Below are 18,889 nucleotides of genomic sequence, written 5' to 3'. Positions count from 1 at the left end.
TAACTCTGTAAAAAAATTGTAAGGAGGAACAATAGATTATAAGACTAAAATTTGCACACGAAAATGTACCTTTCCCACATTCATCTTTCAACTTGACACAACAAGCAATAATATTAACCGGAAAATTTATTTCAAGAATACAATACGTGTGAAAACTCCTTAGTGGTGCAAACTAGTTCTAATAAAAAAATATATTGTTTTACATGCTATATCAACTAAAGATATAACCAAATTATAATATACATGTGATGTGCAAATTTCACCTAACAAGTCGGATTTGCAATGTCTAATTAGATATAAACTCACTTTCTAAGAATCTATACTATCAAACCATTATCATATCACTTGAAATATCTAACCCACGCTTGAGATGTCCCATCTTGGGCGAGATGGGATTTAGTGAAGATTTCACATTGATTAGAATATAGCCAAATTATATTAAATAATTGAGGTGTAATTTCATCTTACAAGCCGATTTGGTATCATTGGGTTAAAACTAAACACAACTTTTAATAATGCTTTCTTGCATGACAATCTTGACAAATAAGTATACACAATGGAGCAACCACCCAATTTTGTTGCTCAAGGGGAGTTCTCTAATATGATTTATTGATTTCACAAATCCCTTTATCATCTTAGATAATCCTCCTTAATATGGTTTGGTTGCTTTTAGCCTTTTGTACAAAAACATTGGAGTTCTTGTTAGAATATAATCAATGGTTACAGATTTCTAAGAAATCAACGATGACATAACCTCGTAAATTAGGGTGATTATTAGGTGCCTTTATTGTAATTGATTCTATTCAATAGTATAAATACATATTAAATAGTCTGCATTATACACACAATACATTCAGAACATATACAATTCTAAATAGTATCAAAGCCATAGTTAAAACCTATCTTAGAAAGATTTGTGTTTCTAGGGCATATAGTTCCACTCGCTATTGGGCCGCTATCGAACTACCCAGTCCTACGCACAAGATGTATGTACCTCGGCGTGAAGGGTGTGTGTTGGAAGTACCACATCGACTAGAGATAAGACAAGTATATAAGTGGGTGCAAGCCTCGTTTTACAAGCCAGTTTTGTGGAGTTGAGTTAGGCTTTAAAGTTCACTTTTTAACATGGTATCAAAGCTCCTTCTAATAGCCATTGGATGCTGTAACACGTATTCTTCGATATATAAAAAATGCTCCAGGATGAGGATTATTGTACGAAGACAAAGGCAGTACTAAGATCACTTATTACTCTGATACGAATTGGGCAGGATCATGATCATATTTTAGATCCACTTTTGGGTAATGTGTTCTTATCAGAGGAAACCTTATCTCATTGAGAAGCAAGAAGCAAATATAGTTGCCAAATCTAGTGCAGAAGCTCAATATCATGCCATGGCAGCAACCACTTGGGGGCTTACATAGCTCAGGCAACTACTACTACAAATAAAAATAAGGGACATCCATGAAACAAAGCTTATTTGTGACAATCAAGCTGCACTTCACATTGCATCAAACTGGTCTTCCATGAAAGAACCAAACACATTGAAATTAATTGCCACTTCGTTAGAAAAATTATGCTCTCTGGAGATATCACTATTAATTTTGTCAACTTTAGCAATCGACTGATGACGTATTCACCAAGTCCCTTAGTTGCCCTCAGATTGAGTACTTTTGTAACAAGTTGGTGCGTATGACATATATACTCTAAAGGGGGAGTTTTAGAATATAATCAATGGTTATAAATTTCTTTGAAATCAACCGTTACATAATCTCGTAAATTAGGACAATTGATTCCTAATTATGAGGTGCCTTTATTGTAATTGATTCTATTCAATAGTATAAATACATATTGTGTGGTCTGCATTATACACACAATACATTCGGAACATATACAATTCTATAGTTCCCATGGAACAAAACCACAATATTGAGTTTGATGGAGGTAGTGCTAGTGCAAATAAGGGTCAATATCAAAGACTTGGCAAAGCTTATTTCCTTAGCCCACAACAAACCTAACATAGTTTACGTTGTGAGCATAGTTAGTGAGTTGAGGCACAATCCTGTGAACAAAATCCTTCAATATTTGAAAACAAGTGTGGGAAGGGGATTGTTGTTCAACAGGAATGAAAAATAAAAAAACGGAAGTGTATAGTGATGTATATTATGCAAGGTCTATTACAAATAAGATATCCAACTTAGATATTCATGCTTTTGGGTGTAAATTTGGTGACTTGAAGTAAAAAACAAAATGTTGTTGCAAGGTCTAATGCAAAGACCAAATCCAAGCTGACACATGGGGTTTGTGAATTGTTATGACTGAGAGTTATTTTTAATGATCTTAAAGCAACATGTCAAGAGTCTATGACTGATTATTGTGATAATAAATTAGCTATTAGCGTAGCTCACAATATAATTCAGCATGATAGGACCAAGTACATATTCACTAAAGAAAAACTAGATAATGGCCTTATCACCTTTTGGAGTCACATCTAGGCCTCAGGTATCAGATTTGTTTATAAAAGGTCTTACCATAGAATGATTTCATGATCTCACATGCAACCTAGGAATAAAATTTTCATTCAATAGCTTGAGGGGAGTGTTAAGTTGAGAGAAAATATTTTGTTAAGCTACAAATATCGTAATTGTTGGTAATAATAGATTATTAGGATAAAAAATATTCTCGATATCTCCATAGTACTTAGGAAAAAGTAGCGTCAAAACCTTCCTATTCATTTAATGTCATTTTGATTATTACACATTAGGAGAATGTTATTGGTTTGTTGTTATCAATGAAATCATTCTCTATATTCTTACATAGTTCAAGTGTAATTATTACTAGTGTGCTCTTGTAAGATACTAGAGATCTCTTAGTAATCCTTACTTTGGCGATAGAGAGTACTGTTTCATTTATTCAATTCAATAAAATCATTTTTTCTTGTACAGCTTAACTCTTTTCAAGTAAAATATTAAGATTGAATCATATTTCCATAAGGGAGAAAATCAAGTCAGGAGATACTTCCACAAGCTTCATCAATTTTGTGACCAAAAGAAACTTGGTACATATGATTTTATATTCTAACTTGCGAGGGAGTGTTGAGAATCAAAATAATACATTTCGTTCACTATTATTCTTTATTCATGCATAATAAATGTAATGAGTATATATAAACTTTTATCCATCATGTATTCAGTCACAAAGGAACTCGGTCCAAATTTTTGTTTTCTATGTTTTAACATTTACGTAGACAATCTTATGCTGGAGGACAAACAAATATTCATGTTTCTGTTTTCATTACAAAAAAATATATATTTAACAAGTTATAGTCGTATCGCTTTGATGATATGATAAAGATACAAGATCATGGATGTATTTTAAGGAAAACTTCTGCTCAAAATCTCAAATAGTCAAAAAACTTTATCCCTAAGAAGATTATTAGAAGAAATGTTTGTATAGAATTCAATACATCACAAATGTGAGTCACTTAAAATAAAATTTATGCAACTTACTTTGAAAGAAAAGCAGATTACATACCTTTTACTTTGCTGGTGAGTAATCCAAAAAGATGAAACATGATTCGAGAAAGAAGGATCCAGCACTAGAAATGGGTCCTGAGTAGATGAATCAAAAAGTAGTCTAACCATATGAGCTAAATTGCAAAGCACACAGACAATTTAAGACAATTACTTTAAAATAAAAGTTATCACCTTTTCCATGACCCAGCCACCCTGCACTCTCAAAGTAATATACAGTGGCTTTTGAATATCAGCTGAATAGATATGTACAGTCTGACGAGAAGATACAATACCACGATGTCGCTCAATACAATTTCCTTCCTTTATTTTCTCTGAGATTGAAAATTCAGCAGGACAAGGTAAACGGTTCTCCAATTTCAAAGGAGAGCTGATAGATATTCTCCAATCATATACAGGTACATTTAATTCAGTATTGAGAACTGAGGCATCTGTACACACACTAAACCACAATTGTTTACCTCCACTATTAGGATTACAGCACAGAAGTATATCTTTTTTCTCAAGCTCATTAAGCTTCAAAGAGGCATTGGGTGTTACAGCAGTTAGTCTAGAACCTGGATCTAATAGTTGATCTTTGCTATATATATAACTTGAACCAACAGCAATAGCACAACCCCATGAGTATGAGGGCTGAGAATTATCAAATTTAGGTCGAACTTGCAGGCACTGCTCAGAGTCCTTGGATGTACTTCTCCATGATAAAACAGCAGAAGTTCCAGGGTGCACAGTACTTGCTCCACTCTGCAAGTACTCTGTACCTTGGTCAGAAAAAGGCTGTCTAGTACGAACCCAACGTCTTCGACGCACAACATCAGAGGCTGATTTGGTTGAAAACTGTGAAGAAGTAGGAGGCCATCTTAAGCTTATAATGTCAGGCCCATAAGCCCATCCTTCCTTGTCAACATATTGAGACTTATCAATGGACCAACCTGAGGACCATTTCCACCCTGGAGGAAGTGGAGGTTCAAAGAAATCCTTCAAAATGACACAAGTGAGATTAGAAAAATAATCATAATCATGGATCTCACTTGAGAGAGTTAACTAGTGATAAGGGAAATATATAAATATACCGACCTTAGATGAGTTTGAAAAGTCCCTTGTGCTCCAATGTCCAGGATTATCTTTGTGCACACCTGGCCAATTGTTACCCCAACCAGTTGACGGCAGGTAATACTGATTTTGAAAGACTTCTTCAGTTACAGTACTAGAACTGTTTACTCCAAGCGAGGGACCATGAGTATGAGATGCATGGCTTGTCATAATATTCAAAATAACATCTGAATCATTCACTACTGTGACAAGACCCCTGAAAATTACATGCTTCTTTCCATTTTTCATCACAACTTCCATACCAATATATTCCTTCTGTAATGATACTGGGGTCACTGAAAGTGGAAGCAACGATCTGATACTCACCCAATCACTCTCTAGGCTGAGCCCCACCATAAAACCTATGTCTCTATCATCATCATCATTCTCACTTTCAATATCATTTTGAAGGTTGGCAATTTTGTTTCTTTCAAAATATGAGGTTGAAACAAAGAGGCATCCATCTTGCTTGGCTTCAACATTTTGCTGAACCAGAATAAGTGAAATAGGATAAAAGTAAATAGAAAATTCTACACACTTAATGATTTCATTTCTTAATAAAAATAAAAAGACAATTAATAATTTCATTTAACAGATAAAAATGACTAAATTATATAAACTGACCAATCTACTAAGTGGATATGATCTAATACTCTGGGTATCACTTGCTGGTTGAAACATTCTCACGGAAGCAACCTTCTTCAGAGTATTTGCACCATGTCCAACAGAAAAGGATAGTGCACCTACAACTTCCCCTGCATGTTGACTACATAAGTTTTGGGAAAAGGCAACCGATTTGGAAGAAAACATATAACTCCAAATAATAATTGACAACTAATGATTAAATTACTCCAATGGATTTGATCAGTAGCATTAGACTTTGTACAAACAAAAGTCAACAGGACATCCAAGATATGCATGAAGTCTCACAGAATAAGTCATCAAAGAATTACCTTTCCCAGCTTTTGCTCCAAGATTTGTCACTTCTATTTCCAACTTAGCAGGGGCCTGTAATGAATTTCTCAATGTAACAATAAATGCGGTCAATGCCTATAAAATTTAAATTGATGAATGCAGACACCTAATGTGCTCACATACGTATACATTGGGTGGTGTTGGGAAGGAAAAAAAATGGGGACTGAACAAATATTTCAAAAACCTCAAGGGATGACCGTACTAGAGCTTGTAATACTAAAGCAGGTCTGAAGTATAGAATTAAATGCACAGAAAATCTTGCATTCAAGAATTAATAAAATAGAGAAACCCCCAACTGGATGTATAATGACAATGTAAATATATGAAAATAAGTGTTGCTTAATAAAAGTAACATTTTCTAAAGTACTGGCATTATTTTCTAGTTGGCCAAACTTTCAGCTCAAAATCTTCCAATAAAATGTTCAGTTATTGAGGAAATTGGAATAAAAAATGAAGCAAAATTGTAAAACTAATCAACTAACGATGCAATACCTTTCGGGGGACTTCAAATATGAAAAGTTCATTCCACTTTACTCTACCTTCAACCTGATCTTTAATTCTTGATAGAACAGGCTTCACACACTTAGTTCTTGCACTCTGTGGAAAAAGCTTCTGCTGTTCTGATGCTTGGCTGTCAACAAGAAGACGCAAAGCACAGAAGATGTTATGGCTGTTACCATCATCAGTGATAGGTAAGCCCTACAAAATATGAAATGAATTGGATTCAACATTCTGGGTAGGGAGGATAATCAGGAAGAAGATTGGAATAATGTATAAACCATTTTCAACTTAATATAACCTTGGCTTCAAGTATCTGCACAGCAACATAATAACGTGCTTCCCTAGATTCATTTGCTACATTTAACCTATTTGAAAACCTTGGAGGTGGAATCCAGACAGAAGCACAATTGCCATGTTGTAGCTTGTCAACTGTATCTACAGCATGCTCGAATTTTTTGACAAAAATATCACACCCAAGTTTATTTTCAACTACCACAGTCTGTAAGTCATCCTCATCAAGTGCAGAAAAAGTAGTATTTTCTCCATTGCCTTGTTGACCACCAACCTCCTGCAAATCCAAACAGAAAGGTTAAAAGTTGCCCGCTTTAAAGGATAAAAGGATAAAGGATTCTGAATTTTACCACATTCAGCTTCGATGTCTTCTCTTCAAGCTCTAACTGTTGTCTCCATGAAAGAATGCTTGCCACAAAGGATTCAAGATTTGCTGCACTAACATTTACATTCAAGATACTGGTGGCCGAAATTCGAACTCTCTTCCCAACTCCAGATGGTGACTGTGCATTGGTGTCAAAAGTTTCAAATCTAAGCAAGATAGAAAATAAACATCTAATTAATGGAATATTCTGAACAGGATTGATTCATGACTAAAATCACAAGATACTAGATAATCAGTATCAATATGCAACTAAAATATTGTACAAAAGAATTAAATATTAATTACTTGAATATTCCATCAAATGGTTCCACAACAGGCTCCCATGCTTCTAAGTGTGCATTGAAGGTTGATGCAACAATTGAAGCAATCAGTACCGCATTCATCCCATGTATTCCTCCATGGGTTGCAAGCTTAATATTAGTAATTGTAGTGTCAAATAGGGGTCTCATCTGCAAGGGTAGTTGAAAATAACACAATGATTATTCCTGCATTAAAAAATATTGTTGGAGAACAATATAAAGAATGGCAACTATTTTCAAATTTCACAAGAGGTATCGAAGATAAACCATTCCACATAAGCTGTCCAAAATTGTCAAGGAAAAGTATCGCAGCTTTAGTTCAGTATTTATGTTTTCACGAGTCTTGGGCTTCACGGAATCACCAATTATGTACGCTAATCGGCTTGACGGCTTTTTTAGATCAGAACGAGCTAGAAATGTGCAAGCCTGCAGACACATGGTATAATAAGTAAAGAATTTGTTTCATTTGGGAGGGGGAGAGTGTTGAAAATCTCGTATGTAATACTAGCTCAATATGATCATGGTATAATAAGTGTTTTCAGCTTCTGCTTTCCAAACTAAAAAATCAAAAGAGTTTTCTATTTTAATAAACTTGTACAACAAATTTGGCATGTGGATGCTCCCCTAAGCTAATTCCATAGCACGTGGTAAAATTAACATGCACCCAATTTGGAAAAAAAACCAAGTCCCACATGGACTAGAGATAAAACTAAATTAGTGTAAGTGGGGAGGTAACCCTTACATTACAAATCAATTTTGTTAAATCATGTTGGACCCAAATTGTAAGTTGATATCCAAGATCGTTCTTATTCTATTATTGGTTCACCTACTACAGTAACCATGTGCCAAACTCAATACTGCTAGGTGTGGGACTTTAGACCCAGACCAAAATTCTAAGAATAACAGAAATTTCTTAACACCACACATAAATAGAGCTTTCAATACAAAATTTTTTAGAGCGAGCCATTGGATGTAAGTTTTAACCTGATTTTCTACTTTCCATATACTCCAACATTGAGGAGACTTTGAACTTGAAGATCTTGAAAGAGGGACCTCATGAATGTTTGCTTGGCTAACAAGATCCATCCTTGGACAGCAAAACAGATCCAATCGTGGAGGCTCATCTAATTTAGAGACAACACATCCTAGAGAAACATAACCAGGAGGAGCTATTGGATACCAAAAGAAAACTTCATCAATCCCTTTGGATCCAATATGGGAAACTTTGGTAAATTGAACAGGTTTTGAAGAGATATCAGGACTGTCATTCTTGAAGATTATTCCTAGTGCTGGAGGTTCTAGGCTGAAGACAAGAGAAGAAAAAAATTAGTCCCCAAAAAAACATTTTAGTAGGTTGAGTAAAACATAGATGATTGGAAGTTAGAAAAAGGCGTAGAGGGCAATAGGCCTAACCCTTCAGTGATGCAATCACCCAAGACAGCATAACCATGTCGTGCGATTGGTCGCCAAATGGAGACTGGACGGCGGAGTTCACTGCCTTTGTCCCACCATATCCTCTCAAAGTTAGGTGTTGACATATAGCAGTTAGTTGCTTTTGAAATGGACTTGAGAATATCCCAGCCAGATGTATTTACACTTTTGCTTGTCTGGATATTTTTATCTTCATGATCAGAAGGATAATCTGACATGGGACCTATTAAGGGAGCTCGATTTGAATTCCAGACAAGCAGATGATTTAAGTCATAACATCTGTCCTTAGGAGGGCAACCAGTGGAAGAATGAGCAAAAAATGAACCAACGGCATTATCAAGGCGCCATATGCTAAAGCCAGAAGTAAAATGACTATTTAATGGTATATTCAGTAAGCAGTCTGTATACTTTGCTGATGTTACCAGATCAGAACGTAAGCAGTGAACAATGTAATTTGGGGGTGGTTCGTTTCCAACATGCACAACACAGCCTAGAGCTGTGTACCCAGATGGTGCAATGGGCATCCAAAGAGAACAATCATTGTCATCAACAGAATGGCTTTCACTTCCACCACGCCCTTGAATGTTGAGGAATGACCCAATAAGACGGAAATCAACTGGCTTCCTTACACGACCATATGTGTTACTAACAGCCATTACTGCCTGTGAAGGAGGAATTGGCCTGAAAAGACATGGAAAAGCAAAATTAACACAGTAAGGAATCTATGTAACTCAGGACGGCTCCTATCACAATTTACAACCAAACACTACACACAATATGTATTTATACTATTGAATAGAATCAATTACAATAAAGACACTTAATAATTAGGAATCAATCACCCTAATTTATAAGATTATGTAACGGTTGATTTCCTATAAATCTGTAACCGTTGCTGATTATATTTTAACATTATTTAACGTAGAATGCTGATAGAAAAACTATATTATCTGTTGTATTCCAAAATTGTTTTTGGCAATTCAAAGTAATCCAATTATGAGCTCACTTGCAACAGATACAGCATTTCTCAATCTATTCTCTTTCTCTCTCTCAATGTTATGCATTTTACAAAGCATCTAGGCTTAAGAAAAAATAAATGAAAAATTTTAGAAAAATGAACTATTTATTATCAAACTAGTTTGTCTGTCTAGAAAAAATAATAAACAATTTTTTAAGTATAATACAAAATTTTTCTTTCATTAATTCATAAGAATAAAAGCAATATTAATAAAAAATATTCAGAAAAAATTCATGTCAATAAGAAATATTTTAATAAATACATTACAAGAACAAAAGATCAAAAGATAACGGAAAACAAAGAAAAAGAGAATTCTATAACAATATCAAGAAAAGGACCATCTTAAACAATATTTCATGACATTTTCCTGATGCAATTTTGATGTTTGGCCAAGTTGAAAACTCCCTAAAAAGATTTCATTGGGAAGGATCAAGAAAGTGAGTTCCAGAAGATTACAAATGCAAAAGCAAGGTATAAATGAAAAAAAAAAAAAATAGAGAATATACCTTGATGTCACACAATCTCCCAATACAACATAATTTGCTGGAGCTCGAGGCCTCCAAAAGGTTATATGACCAGTCTCTGCAAAATAGTTCATTATAAGAACTTTATTTCCCAGTTATAGATGGTACAAAAAAATAATCAGTCGAGTTGATATATTGATTACATAAAAATAAAAGAAAAATTGCAACCAGAAAATTCTGTAATTAGGAATAAACCTTTCTCAGACACCCAAATTCGGTCATAGTTGGTACATTGAACCAGAGGAATTGCATTTCCAAAACTTAATGCAGCAGATGCCTGACTTTGCAGATTTAGCATAAGAGAAAGAGCACTAAGTGAAAGATGTAAACAGATGTCTGTTGATAGCAAAGATATATTTGTTTTGTCTTTCACAGAAGTATATCCCCCTGAAATATCCACTGGATCTAGAATGGTAAGACCAGAACCAGCCTCAACAGTGAAATCCTTCAACAGAGCTCTAATCCAAGAGTCTTTCTCCTTGGAGGCATACCTACTCAAATATATTGAAGAAACTAACAGGTCAAGTTTCAATCAGAGAAATTCTTACAATTTTTTCTGAAAGAATCAGTGAAAAAGAGAGATTGAACACAAAAATTGTTAGTTTAAGAATTTCTTGCCAAAAATAATTCCAACTGAAAAATAATTAACAAAGTTTCATAATGTCCACAGTGCTCATTAGCTAATGGTCTACCCCTGAACATGCATTAGGTCTGTTTGAACAAACTTTTTCATAAACACTTCTAGGAGAGAAAAATATGAAGAAAAATGAAATTGACTTCTTCATAAGCTAATTTTACCTTATAGAGTCTAATTTCAATTTTTCTTTAGTTTTCTCTCTCCGAAGTACTTACAAAAAAGCTCATCCAAGCAGGTCTACAGTCACTTTTTTCCTAAACTGAAAATATTTCTACCAAGAATTCTAAAACAGTAACACTTCTAAGAAAATTTAACACTTGATAACTATGAAACTCACATGAAACTTAGATCCAACTTTGCACGAACAAGCTTCTCGCCATAAGATGAATCATCAAGAAATGACTTAGTGCCATCATAGAAGGTAAATTCAGAAGAAACAACCTAACAAAAAGTACAATAGCCATCAGAACACAAAATAAAATGAAAATATCACCTCTCGGTGGGTGGATAGGTTTAAAGCTAGACAAACAGGCAAGTTCCTTTGGTTTAAAGGTAAACATATCTAAACAACATTACTTTGCATCAGTAAAGAATTTGGGAGCTATTATTGTGGACTTGGACTTAATGAAATAATCAGCTTGTTTGGTACAAACTTCTTCATCAAAACTAAAGCCAGTTCTTTCAATTTAGAATGTTGGTAGGAATTTCATATATATTTTATTTTCTGCTGTTTCCTAACAACTTCAACATGACTGAAGAAGGAATAAAGGATCAATATGTTTGTAATTTGTTTTTCATTTTAAATGTAATTAATCAAGCAGTGGAAGAACCAAGCAAAATTGCAGCAAGAAATGATGCAGTTGCCAAGGCTGTTTAGATTCTATTAGAATATAGCATATGATCTAGGCTGGTATCAAACAAATTTTCTTGGTAACAACAAAAGTATACCATTATCAATGTGATAGGAGTTTGGGAATTATGAGGTGCCCAAATCCCACAGAGTGGTATGGGATCCTAGGGAGAGTCTTTAAGTGTTTGGTTCTCCCGCCTTTACAGCTAGCTTTTGAGGGTGAGTTCCCCGAGTACAAATCCAATTTACCCAACATAAACTAACATTTCTTATCACATTTATCTTGTGGCTCTTCAATATAAAAATCAATGATCTATTAGGCAGGGACGACTTATGAGAAGATCTATATTGAGATAAGAGTTTGTGTGAAAGGAAGAGTTCGATAAATCCAGTACATACTCTTGTTCAATTGAGAAATAAAAATACCGTGATGGGAAGTGGGCCATTTCGATGCCCAAGAAATATTTTTATTTGCCTAACTCCTTAATTTCAAATTTCGCAATCAAACATCCTTTTAAGGCTCCCATTCTTGCCTGATCATTTTCTATTAGAATTATACTATCTACATAAACAATTAGTGTAGTAACTCCCCTGAAGCTGAATGCTGAATAAACCATGTATGACCATCTTGGCCTTGCTTGTAGCCCATGGTCTTCATTATGGTAGTAAGCTTGCCAAACTATGCTTTTGTAAGGTGAGGTTTACACTCTACTTGCCGAGGAATATACATCTCGTGCATGGGTCTAGAGATGGGTGATCCAATAGCAGCCCAAGATAGCGGGTAGAACAAAATGTCTAAGAAATCTCGCTAGAATAGGTTTTTTTTTTTTTTAACTATGGTTCTAATACCATGTTAAGAAGTGGAGTTCAAGCCTAACTCAACCCTACAAAGCCGGTTTTGTAAGGTTGAGTTAGGCTTAAACTCCATACTAATAGCAAGTCCAATCACCGTCCCCATTCCATGATTATGAAATTGGAAGGTTGTAGGATTAAAAGGCACCTGGTAGTATACATCCATTGTAAGCTTGTGAACAGAAATCAAATTGGCAAATAATTCGGGACCATGCAAAACATCTTTCAGAATTAGATTCTACTTTATCATAATATCTCCTTTTCCAGCAACTGTAATGAAAGTTCCATCCGCAAGTGCAATTTTCGGGTTGCTTGGACAAAATCTATAAGATATAAACCTAGTAGATGATTGATGCATGTGGTGTATGGTACCAGAATCAACTACCCAGACACCTTATTTAAAGGAATTTTAAGGCATAGAGTGCACAAGAGTAAGGAATATCACCTTGAATGCTAAGGAGCAATTACATGAGTCGCCAGATTTTGGTCATGTATCTAGCAAACCCTTTAAATTTAGAATCTCCTCTATGTTGAACCTTGTAGTGGGTCAAGTTTTTTGACTATCAAACATTTTTAAGATTTGAATTTGAACTATGACAATGCAGGCCTAGAAGCAATACAATTGAATAAATAAATGTTGTGTTGGCAGCTATAGAATTGTATGTTCAGATGGTATTGTGTGTCTAATGCAGACCACACAATGTGTATTTGTACTATTGAATAGAATCAATTACAATAAAGGCTCATAATAATATCAAATCAATCACCCTAATTTACGAGATTATATAAAGGTTGATTTTCTAGAAATTTGTAACCGCTAATAATATTCTAACAGCAGCAATGTAGGCTGCACATGAGATTACAGTGGCCCCTAAGGATTTTACAGCTCTGATACCACAATTGGAGTTTTGTTTACTATGATAGACTAAGACAATTCATCACTTGAGGTGTATGGATTGCTCATATAAGAGATCATGACTAAACCTCCAACATAAAACTTAAAGGAACAATGTTTATAGGTCTTCTTTTTCTTATATGTCACTCAACTTTCTTATTTCTACTTACAGTGGGACTTTCTACTCATACTTATTCCTAACAATCTTCCTCTCAAGTATGAGCTGGGTCTTACCATGGGTTTCTACCATGAAAGGACATACTTGGCCAACCCATTTATCTTAACACACTTCTCCCTACAATTCAGGATCAAAAATCTCGTACAATAAATATAAAATATATTGTAAGCCTATTAATCCTCCTAATTATGAAATGTAATTAACTTTCCTAATTATGTAATTAAAACTGTACAAGGAAATAGTAACTGTAACATAATTCAAGGGATTCTAACAATACTTTTCATGGAAACATGAAATATAACCTACCTGGGTCTCAAAGGAAAAACTCTGAGTTCCATTTGAACAACTTTGAGCATCTGTAGAAGTGCCTGATATCTGATTCACATTGTCAAGGCTTTTCTCATCATTAGATGGAAAATTGCCAGGATCTGCCATGTCAACACCATCTTCACTAGAGATTGAGTAGCTGCTATCATTACTAAGGTATGCGTACTTCCGTAGAAGAGAACCATTCTGATGAATAAATAACAAAACTGTAAGCTTCTAATAATAAGCAAGTATAATAGGGAAAGGGCAGTACCAGAAATTCTACATCGAAGTGGGTACTGGACAGTGTAAGATCAAAAAAAATGTGGGATTGTATTCTTGTAAAGGTGTATATTTGACAAATTATAATTAGTATTAGTAACATTGAGAAAGCCTTAGATTCCTAAAGGTGTTTCCAGGAAAAAATAAACTACAGAACTCTCAAATATACAAAGGAAATTAGAAAAGTAATTACAGACTGAGAGGAAGAATATTACCTCGATTTTTACATTAACAAATCGTAATTTTTTGCCATGTCCAATGACTATAATTGGTCTAAACCTTGTGGTTCGAACTTCCTTTGCATCTGTTTCAATAGATAAACAAATAACCTTCCCACAACCATCATATGTATATTCATCAATGCCTACCCAATCAGCAACTAACTGTTTAGATGGGGAGAGGTGAACCACATCTTCTTTCTGCTTGTAAATTGATTCCATCAGCACTATGCTACAATTTTTGCTAATTGGATCATTCTTCGGATCCATTTTTTCTTCTCTTCCACTTAGTGCTCCCAAAGAAGGTACAAAAAACTCAGCCACTGCTAGTAGAAAATCTGGCACAACAAGGACTCGAGGTTGCTGCACACGAATTACATATGATTGGGATGACACCCGCCACCTGTAGTCAATCAAGATCATTGTTGAAATGGGCATATCGTCAATTCCAGCTTCACTGGTGGTCTTTCTACAGCTACCGGGGTTAAACAAAAAGGGTCCAGTAACTGGTTGTTTGGAAGCATCAACAAAAGATCCAAGCATCAGACGCATTTCAGGTTTCGTATCAGGGCGAACATCTAGTATAGAGAATTTGGGAATGGTCACAAAAAGGTCTGTCTCTGATAAAGAGGTCATGCGATAAGAAACCCATAGACCTTCCATCTGTAAAATACGAAATAATACAAAGCAGAATGAGAGATGTGCATGTTCCATTCACGACGTATATCAAGCTGAGAGCAAAAGGTGAAATGATTTAATTAAAATAAAGTCAAGAACTCACAGCAATATGAGCCAACGGAAATTCACCACCAGTGCCATTACCAAGCTCTAGCAGGGCATGGTTAATTGAAACAGCTATGATTGTAACTGTTCGTGACAACAGAAGTTGACTGTTCAGATTAACCTTATCAACCAGAAGCCTAATGGTATCCCTTGAACCAGATTGTCCACCACGAAAGCTTGCAGGAAGCCTTGGTTGTTCAGATAAATTCATGAATGTACAATCCAAAATCACCTTGTATTCTTTAGCAGACATTATACCATGCAATAGATCCACCTGCTCACATGCACATAAAATTAGCTGAAGAATTTGATCTCCTTTGTGAACTTGAGCATAACAACTACTTACAGTACGAAACTGAATTATGAGATACACAGATTTTTATATTTCTAGATATATTCCGTTTGGAGACTTGCTTTGAGTCAGATCTAGAAACCTCCTTATAACTAACTGCTGGGCCTTTGGCTAAACAAGTAGGGGAAATTTTAGGAGTCTTGGCAGGAACATAAATAAAGAAATTAATGAAGGAGCATCTGAGTCCCTACACTTGCTTCAATAAATTCACTAGAAGTTCAAAAGGGGCATCCTAACAACGTTACTGACTCAGTGATGCTCCTGCTGAAAACTGCATGTTTAACAATCTGTCCACTGGCCAGGTAGCCTGATTGACTATCACAATGCCTACATGTGGACTAATATTATATACAACCAGGTTAATAAAATTATCAAAAGGAAAGAATAATCAGTCTTAAATATATTCATCAGCACAATTGAGTGATTCTTCTGTTGAAAAGTGCATATTGAAATAACCTGCCCACTAATCAGTAAACTGTATAAAATGTAACCTGGGAAATGTGATTAGCATTGTAATAAGAAATGGAAGGCCCAGAACTGTAAGGGGAAGAAAAATAAGAATGAAAGACGACTGTTGAACATATAATCAATGTGAGACTTGGTTTTTTTCCACAATAATGTATAGTTTTACTCTTTTTTTTTTTTGTGTAGTAATAGTCATGTTAGATTGTTATTTTTACACTCACTTAGCCCTGTCACCTCTAACTAACTACAAGTTAGTAAGAGTCAAATAGAGATTAGGGATTCCATCCTATAATAGGCTATATAGACCTTCTGTAATTCTTGTGTAAATGGACTGAATTCATATCTAAAAGAATTAGATTGGAAAGCTTAAAAATCTACAATAATTCATACCACATAAAGGTTTTTCAATACTTGGGTTTGCATATGTTATTCCTCTGTTTCCTGTTGTTTTACAGTTGCAGTTTGTTTCAGCTGATCTTTCTTTCCTATGTTATGCTTCTCTATCCACACACACACACACACACATGTATATGTATATATAGGGGTGTGTGTGTGTGAGAGTGTGTGTGTGTGTGTGTGTATATATATATATATATGTATATATATATATAAGTATGTATGTATGTAATTTCTTTTATTAATGATTCTATTTCTTGTTAGTTACAATACGGTTCGGCTTCTACCAATTTTTTTTCTGTTTCCATGACATCCATTGATCCTAACTCTTCTAACCCACCTCCAACCATCATTGGGAATTTCAATAACTTTGATGACATTTTTAATCAACTGAGACATTTAACCATTATTATCCCAAGCACAACCCAATAAATAAATAGAATCACAACAATTTACTTTGAACAACTTGTGAGGATAAGTTAATCATATTTATATGTTATCCACACAATAAGTGAATGTTTTGATGAAGAATCCCAGGAGTACGTTTTCATTACCCAATTTTTTTTTTGGAATTTCAACATGGTTATTACTGCATAAACTTCAAAAAGCAAGGTACAAGTGATATATTTGTTACAGGATTGGGAAAGAAATACAAGAAAACACTTAAACATTAGGGTTTGGAGTTGGACTTGCCTGCACTTCAAGTGAAAATGTTGGAACTTTCCGGAAAACATCCCTCAAGCTTCGTCGAACAAATATATCAAGTCCTTGACCCTCACGTATCATTGGTTTTCCAAGACAACCATCAATTCCAACAGACATGTTAATACCCAGAATCTGTCATTTCGTTTCGAGTCAAGAGGATGTCAATGATTTTAATGGGAAGACCACTTGGGAAAAGAAATGTGTACCTGAGCATGAAGAAGATCAATACGCACAGCTGAAGGATCTTCTTCTTGAGAACCATGCCAACTGAATTCATTTTTAAGCTGTAGCTTTCCAAGATCAAGTTGTATAAAACTGGAATTCAATAAAATAAAAACAATAAGATTTCTCAGCTTGTAAGATATAAAACTATTGTTGGAGATTCCACATCAGCTATAGATATGACTAAATAATAATATACAAGTAGGTGCAAACCTCCATTTCAAGCTGATTTAGTGATGTTGAGTTAGGTTTAGAGTTCACTTTTTAAGAACTATTTATTGTCTGTCACCAAGTAATGTTTAAGCGTAGGAGAGGTAGCTTTGACAAGGTATCATAAGGTGCTTGCAGAAATGCATTGTCTATACTTTAAGTCGAAAGGACACTTCCTTGAGAAGGCATGGTAGAACTTAGAAACTTCTCCCTACTTACATATCCTACCCGATGAAAGATATAATATGTAATTTTCCAATAGAACTATTACCATCTGAAACTCTCATATAACCAACAAAAGAGAACACATTACACAATCAAGCACACTATCGTGGTTATTGTAATTCAATATTACCATTAACTACCTGAATAATCATGTGATGCAATCTTCACCTATTACATGTCGGGTCTATTTGGATGAACTTCTCCATAAGTACTTCAAATAGAGAAAAATAAGAAAAAAAATATGAAATATTTTCTATAAGCTAAAACTAACTTCTAAAAAAGTTATACAATTTAAAGAAGCTATGAGAGAGAACTTATACAAATTAGCTTACAGCGAAGATGGTTTTAATTTTTATTCTTATTTTTCTCTTCTACAATAGTTTATGTATAAACTTGTCCAAACAGGTCCTAAGTACTTACCCCATCATAAAAGATTACCAAGCATATTAAATAAACACTGTGATTGACTCCACAAATGGATTTAAATATCACTAACTCTTTGCTTGTTGAATTCCTCGGAACAATGATAATTGGGGTGTCGAGTGCCAGATCCAGTTTGAGTGCAGTAGCTCCATCCATTTCATATTTCTGGATGAGCCATTCAAATCCTCCAACTTTATCAACAAGTTTTATTGCTTCGTCAGGGTGAGGGGAGGCAAGTTCCATAAAGTACATCATTATCTGAAACAGCCAACAATTATACAAACATTTTTCCCTTAAATGAAATACCAGAGGTACCCAAAGATCAAGTGATTTAAAATTTGGTTTTAGTTGCTAAAAATTGTATATTTTTTTTCCTTTAGTCCTCCAAATTTAAAAATTGTTTATTTTGTCCCCAAATTTCAAAAAACTATCTTTTGGCTCTCGCTACCAACAATGTTACACTCGTTGCCCATGTGGCTAGTGACATCCATGTTAACAATGACATTTATCATTGAATTAATTATGTGTAACCAGGTTTCAATTTTATTCTTATTGGTTTTAATTTTGAGAGAACTATATCCAAGTTGAAAATGCAGAACACTTTGGAGTGTTGAGATATTTTAGGAAATTTTAGATTTTACTCCGTCAATATTTTAGGATGTTTCAGATTTTATTCTTATTGGTTTTAATTTTCTATAATCTCTTTATCTTGGTTTTATTTCTATCATATCAATCCCACAATCTAGGGATCTATTTCCAGAAATAGGTTGTGCTTGTTTCCTATCAATGTATGTATATACAACATGTAAAAGAGAAATAATTTTCTTCTAATCTTCAGAACTA

General features: G+C 34.5%; 1 protein-coding gene across 1 annotated transcript in view; it reads right to left on the bottom strand.

Annotated features, from left to right (window-relative positions):
* LOC114177377 overlaps positions 1-18,889 on the bottom strand; it is a 74,842-nt gene that overhangs the window by 16,192 nt on the left and 39,761 nt on the right. Inside the window, exons 30-50 of the mRNA XM_028062696.1 lie at positions 18,120-18,304; positions 17,173-17,281; positions 16,955-17,098; positions 15,047-15,322; positions 14,263-14,928; positions 13,766-13,972; positions 11,022-11,125; positions 10,243-10,538; positions 10,030-10,105; positions 8,488-9,186; positions 8,059-8,377; positions 7,342-7,500; positions 7,061-7,224; positions 6,741-6,921; positions 6,398-6,667; positions 6,091-6,297; positions 5,577-5,631; positions 5,248-5,378; positions 4,609-5,109; positions 3,706-4,509; positions 3,533-3,609 (exon numbers count right to left, since the gene is read on the bottom strand). Coding sequence (XP_027918497.1) covers positions 3,533-3,609; positions 3,706-4,509; positions 4,609-5,109; positions 5,248-5,378; positions 5,577-5,631; positions 6,091-6,297; positions 6,398-6,667; positions 6,741-6,921; positions 7,061-7,224; positions 7,342-7,500; positions 8,059-8,377; positions 8,488-9,186; positions 10,030-10,105; positions 10,243-10,538; positions 11,022-11,125; positions 13,766-13,972; positions 14,263-14,928; positions 15,047-15,322; positions 16,955-17,098; positions 17,173-17,281; positions 18,120-18,304 — 5,630 coding nt within the window. The remainder of the gene's footprint in view (positions 1-3,532; positions 3,610-3,705; positions 4,510-4,608; positions 5,110-5,247; positions 5,379-5,576; positions 5,632-6,090; positions 6,298-6,397; positions 6,668-6,740; positions 6,922-7,060; positions 7,225-7,341; positions 7,501-8,058; positions 8,378-8,487; positions 9,187-10,029; positions 10,106-10,242; positions 10,539-11,021; positions 11,126-13,765; positions 13,973-14,262; positions 14,929-15,046; positions 15,323-16,954; positions 17,099-17,172; positions 17,282-18,119; positions 18,305-18,889) is intronic.

The sequence above is a fragment of the Vigna unguiculata genome, chromosome 3, assembly GCF_004118075.2.
Source record: "Vigna unguiculata cultivar IT97K-499-35 chromosome 3, ASM411807v1, whole genome shotgun sequence".
Lineage (NCBI taxonomy): Eukaryota > Viridiplantae > Streptophyta > Magnoliopsida > Fabales > Fabaceae > Vigna > Vigna unguiculata.
The sequence above is the reverse complement of the archived record's forward strand: the minus strand, read 5'-3'. Positions and strand labels throughout refer to the sequence as shown.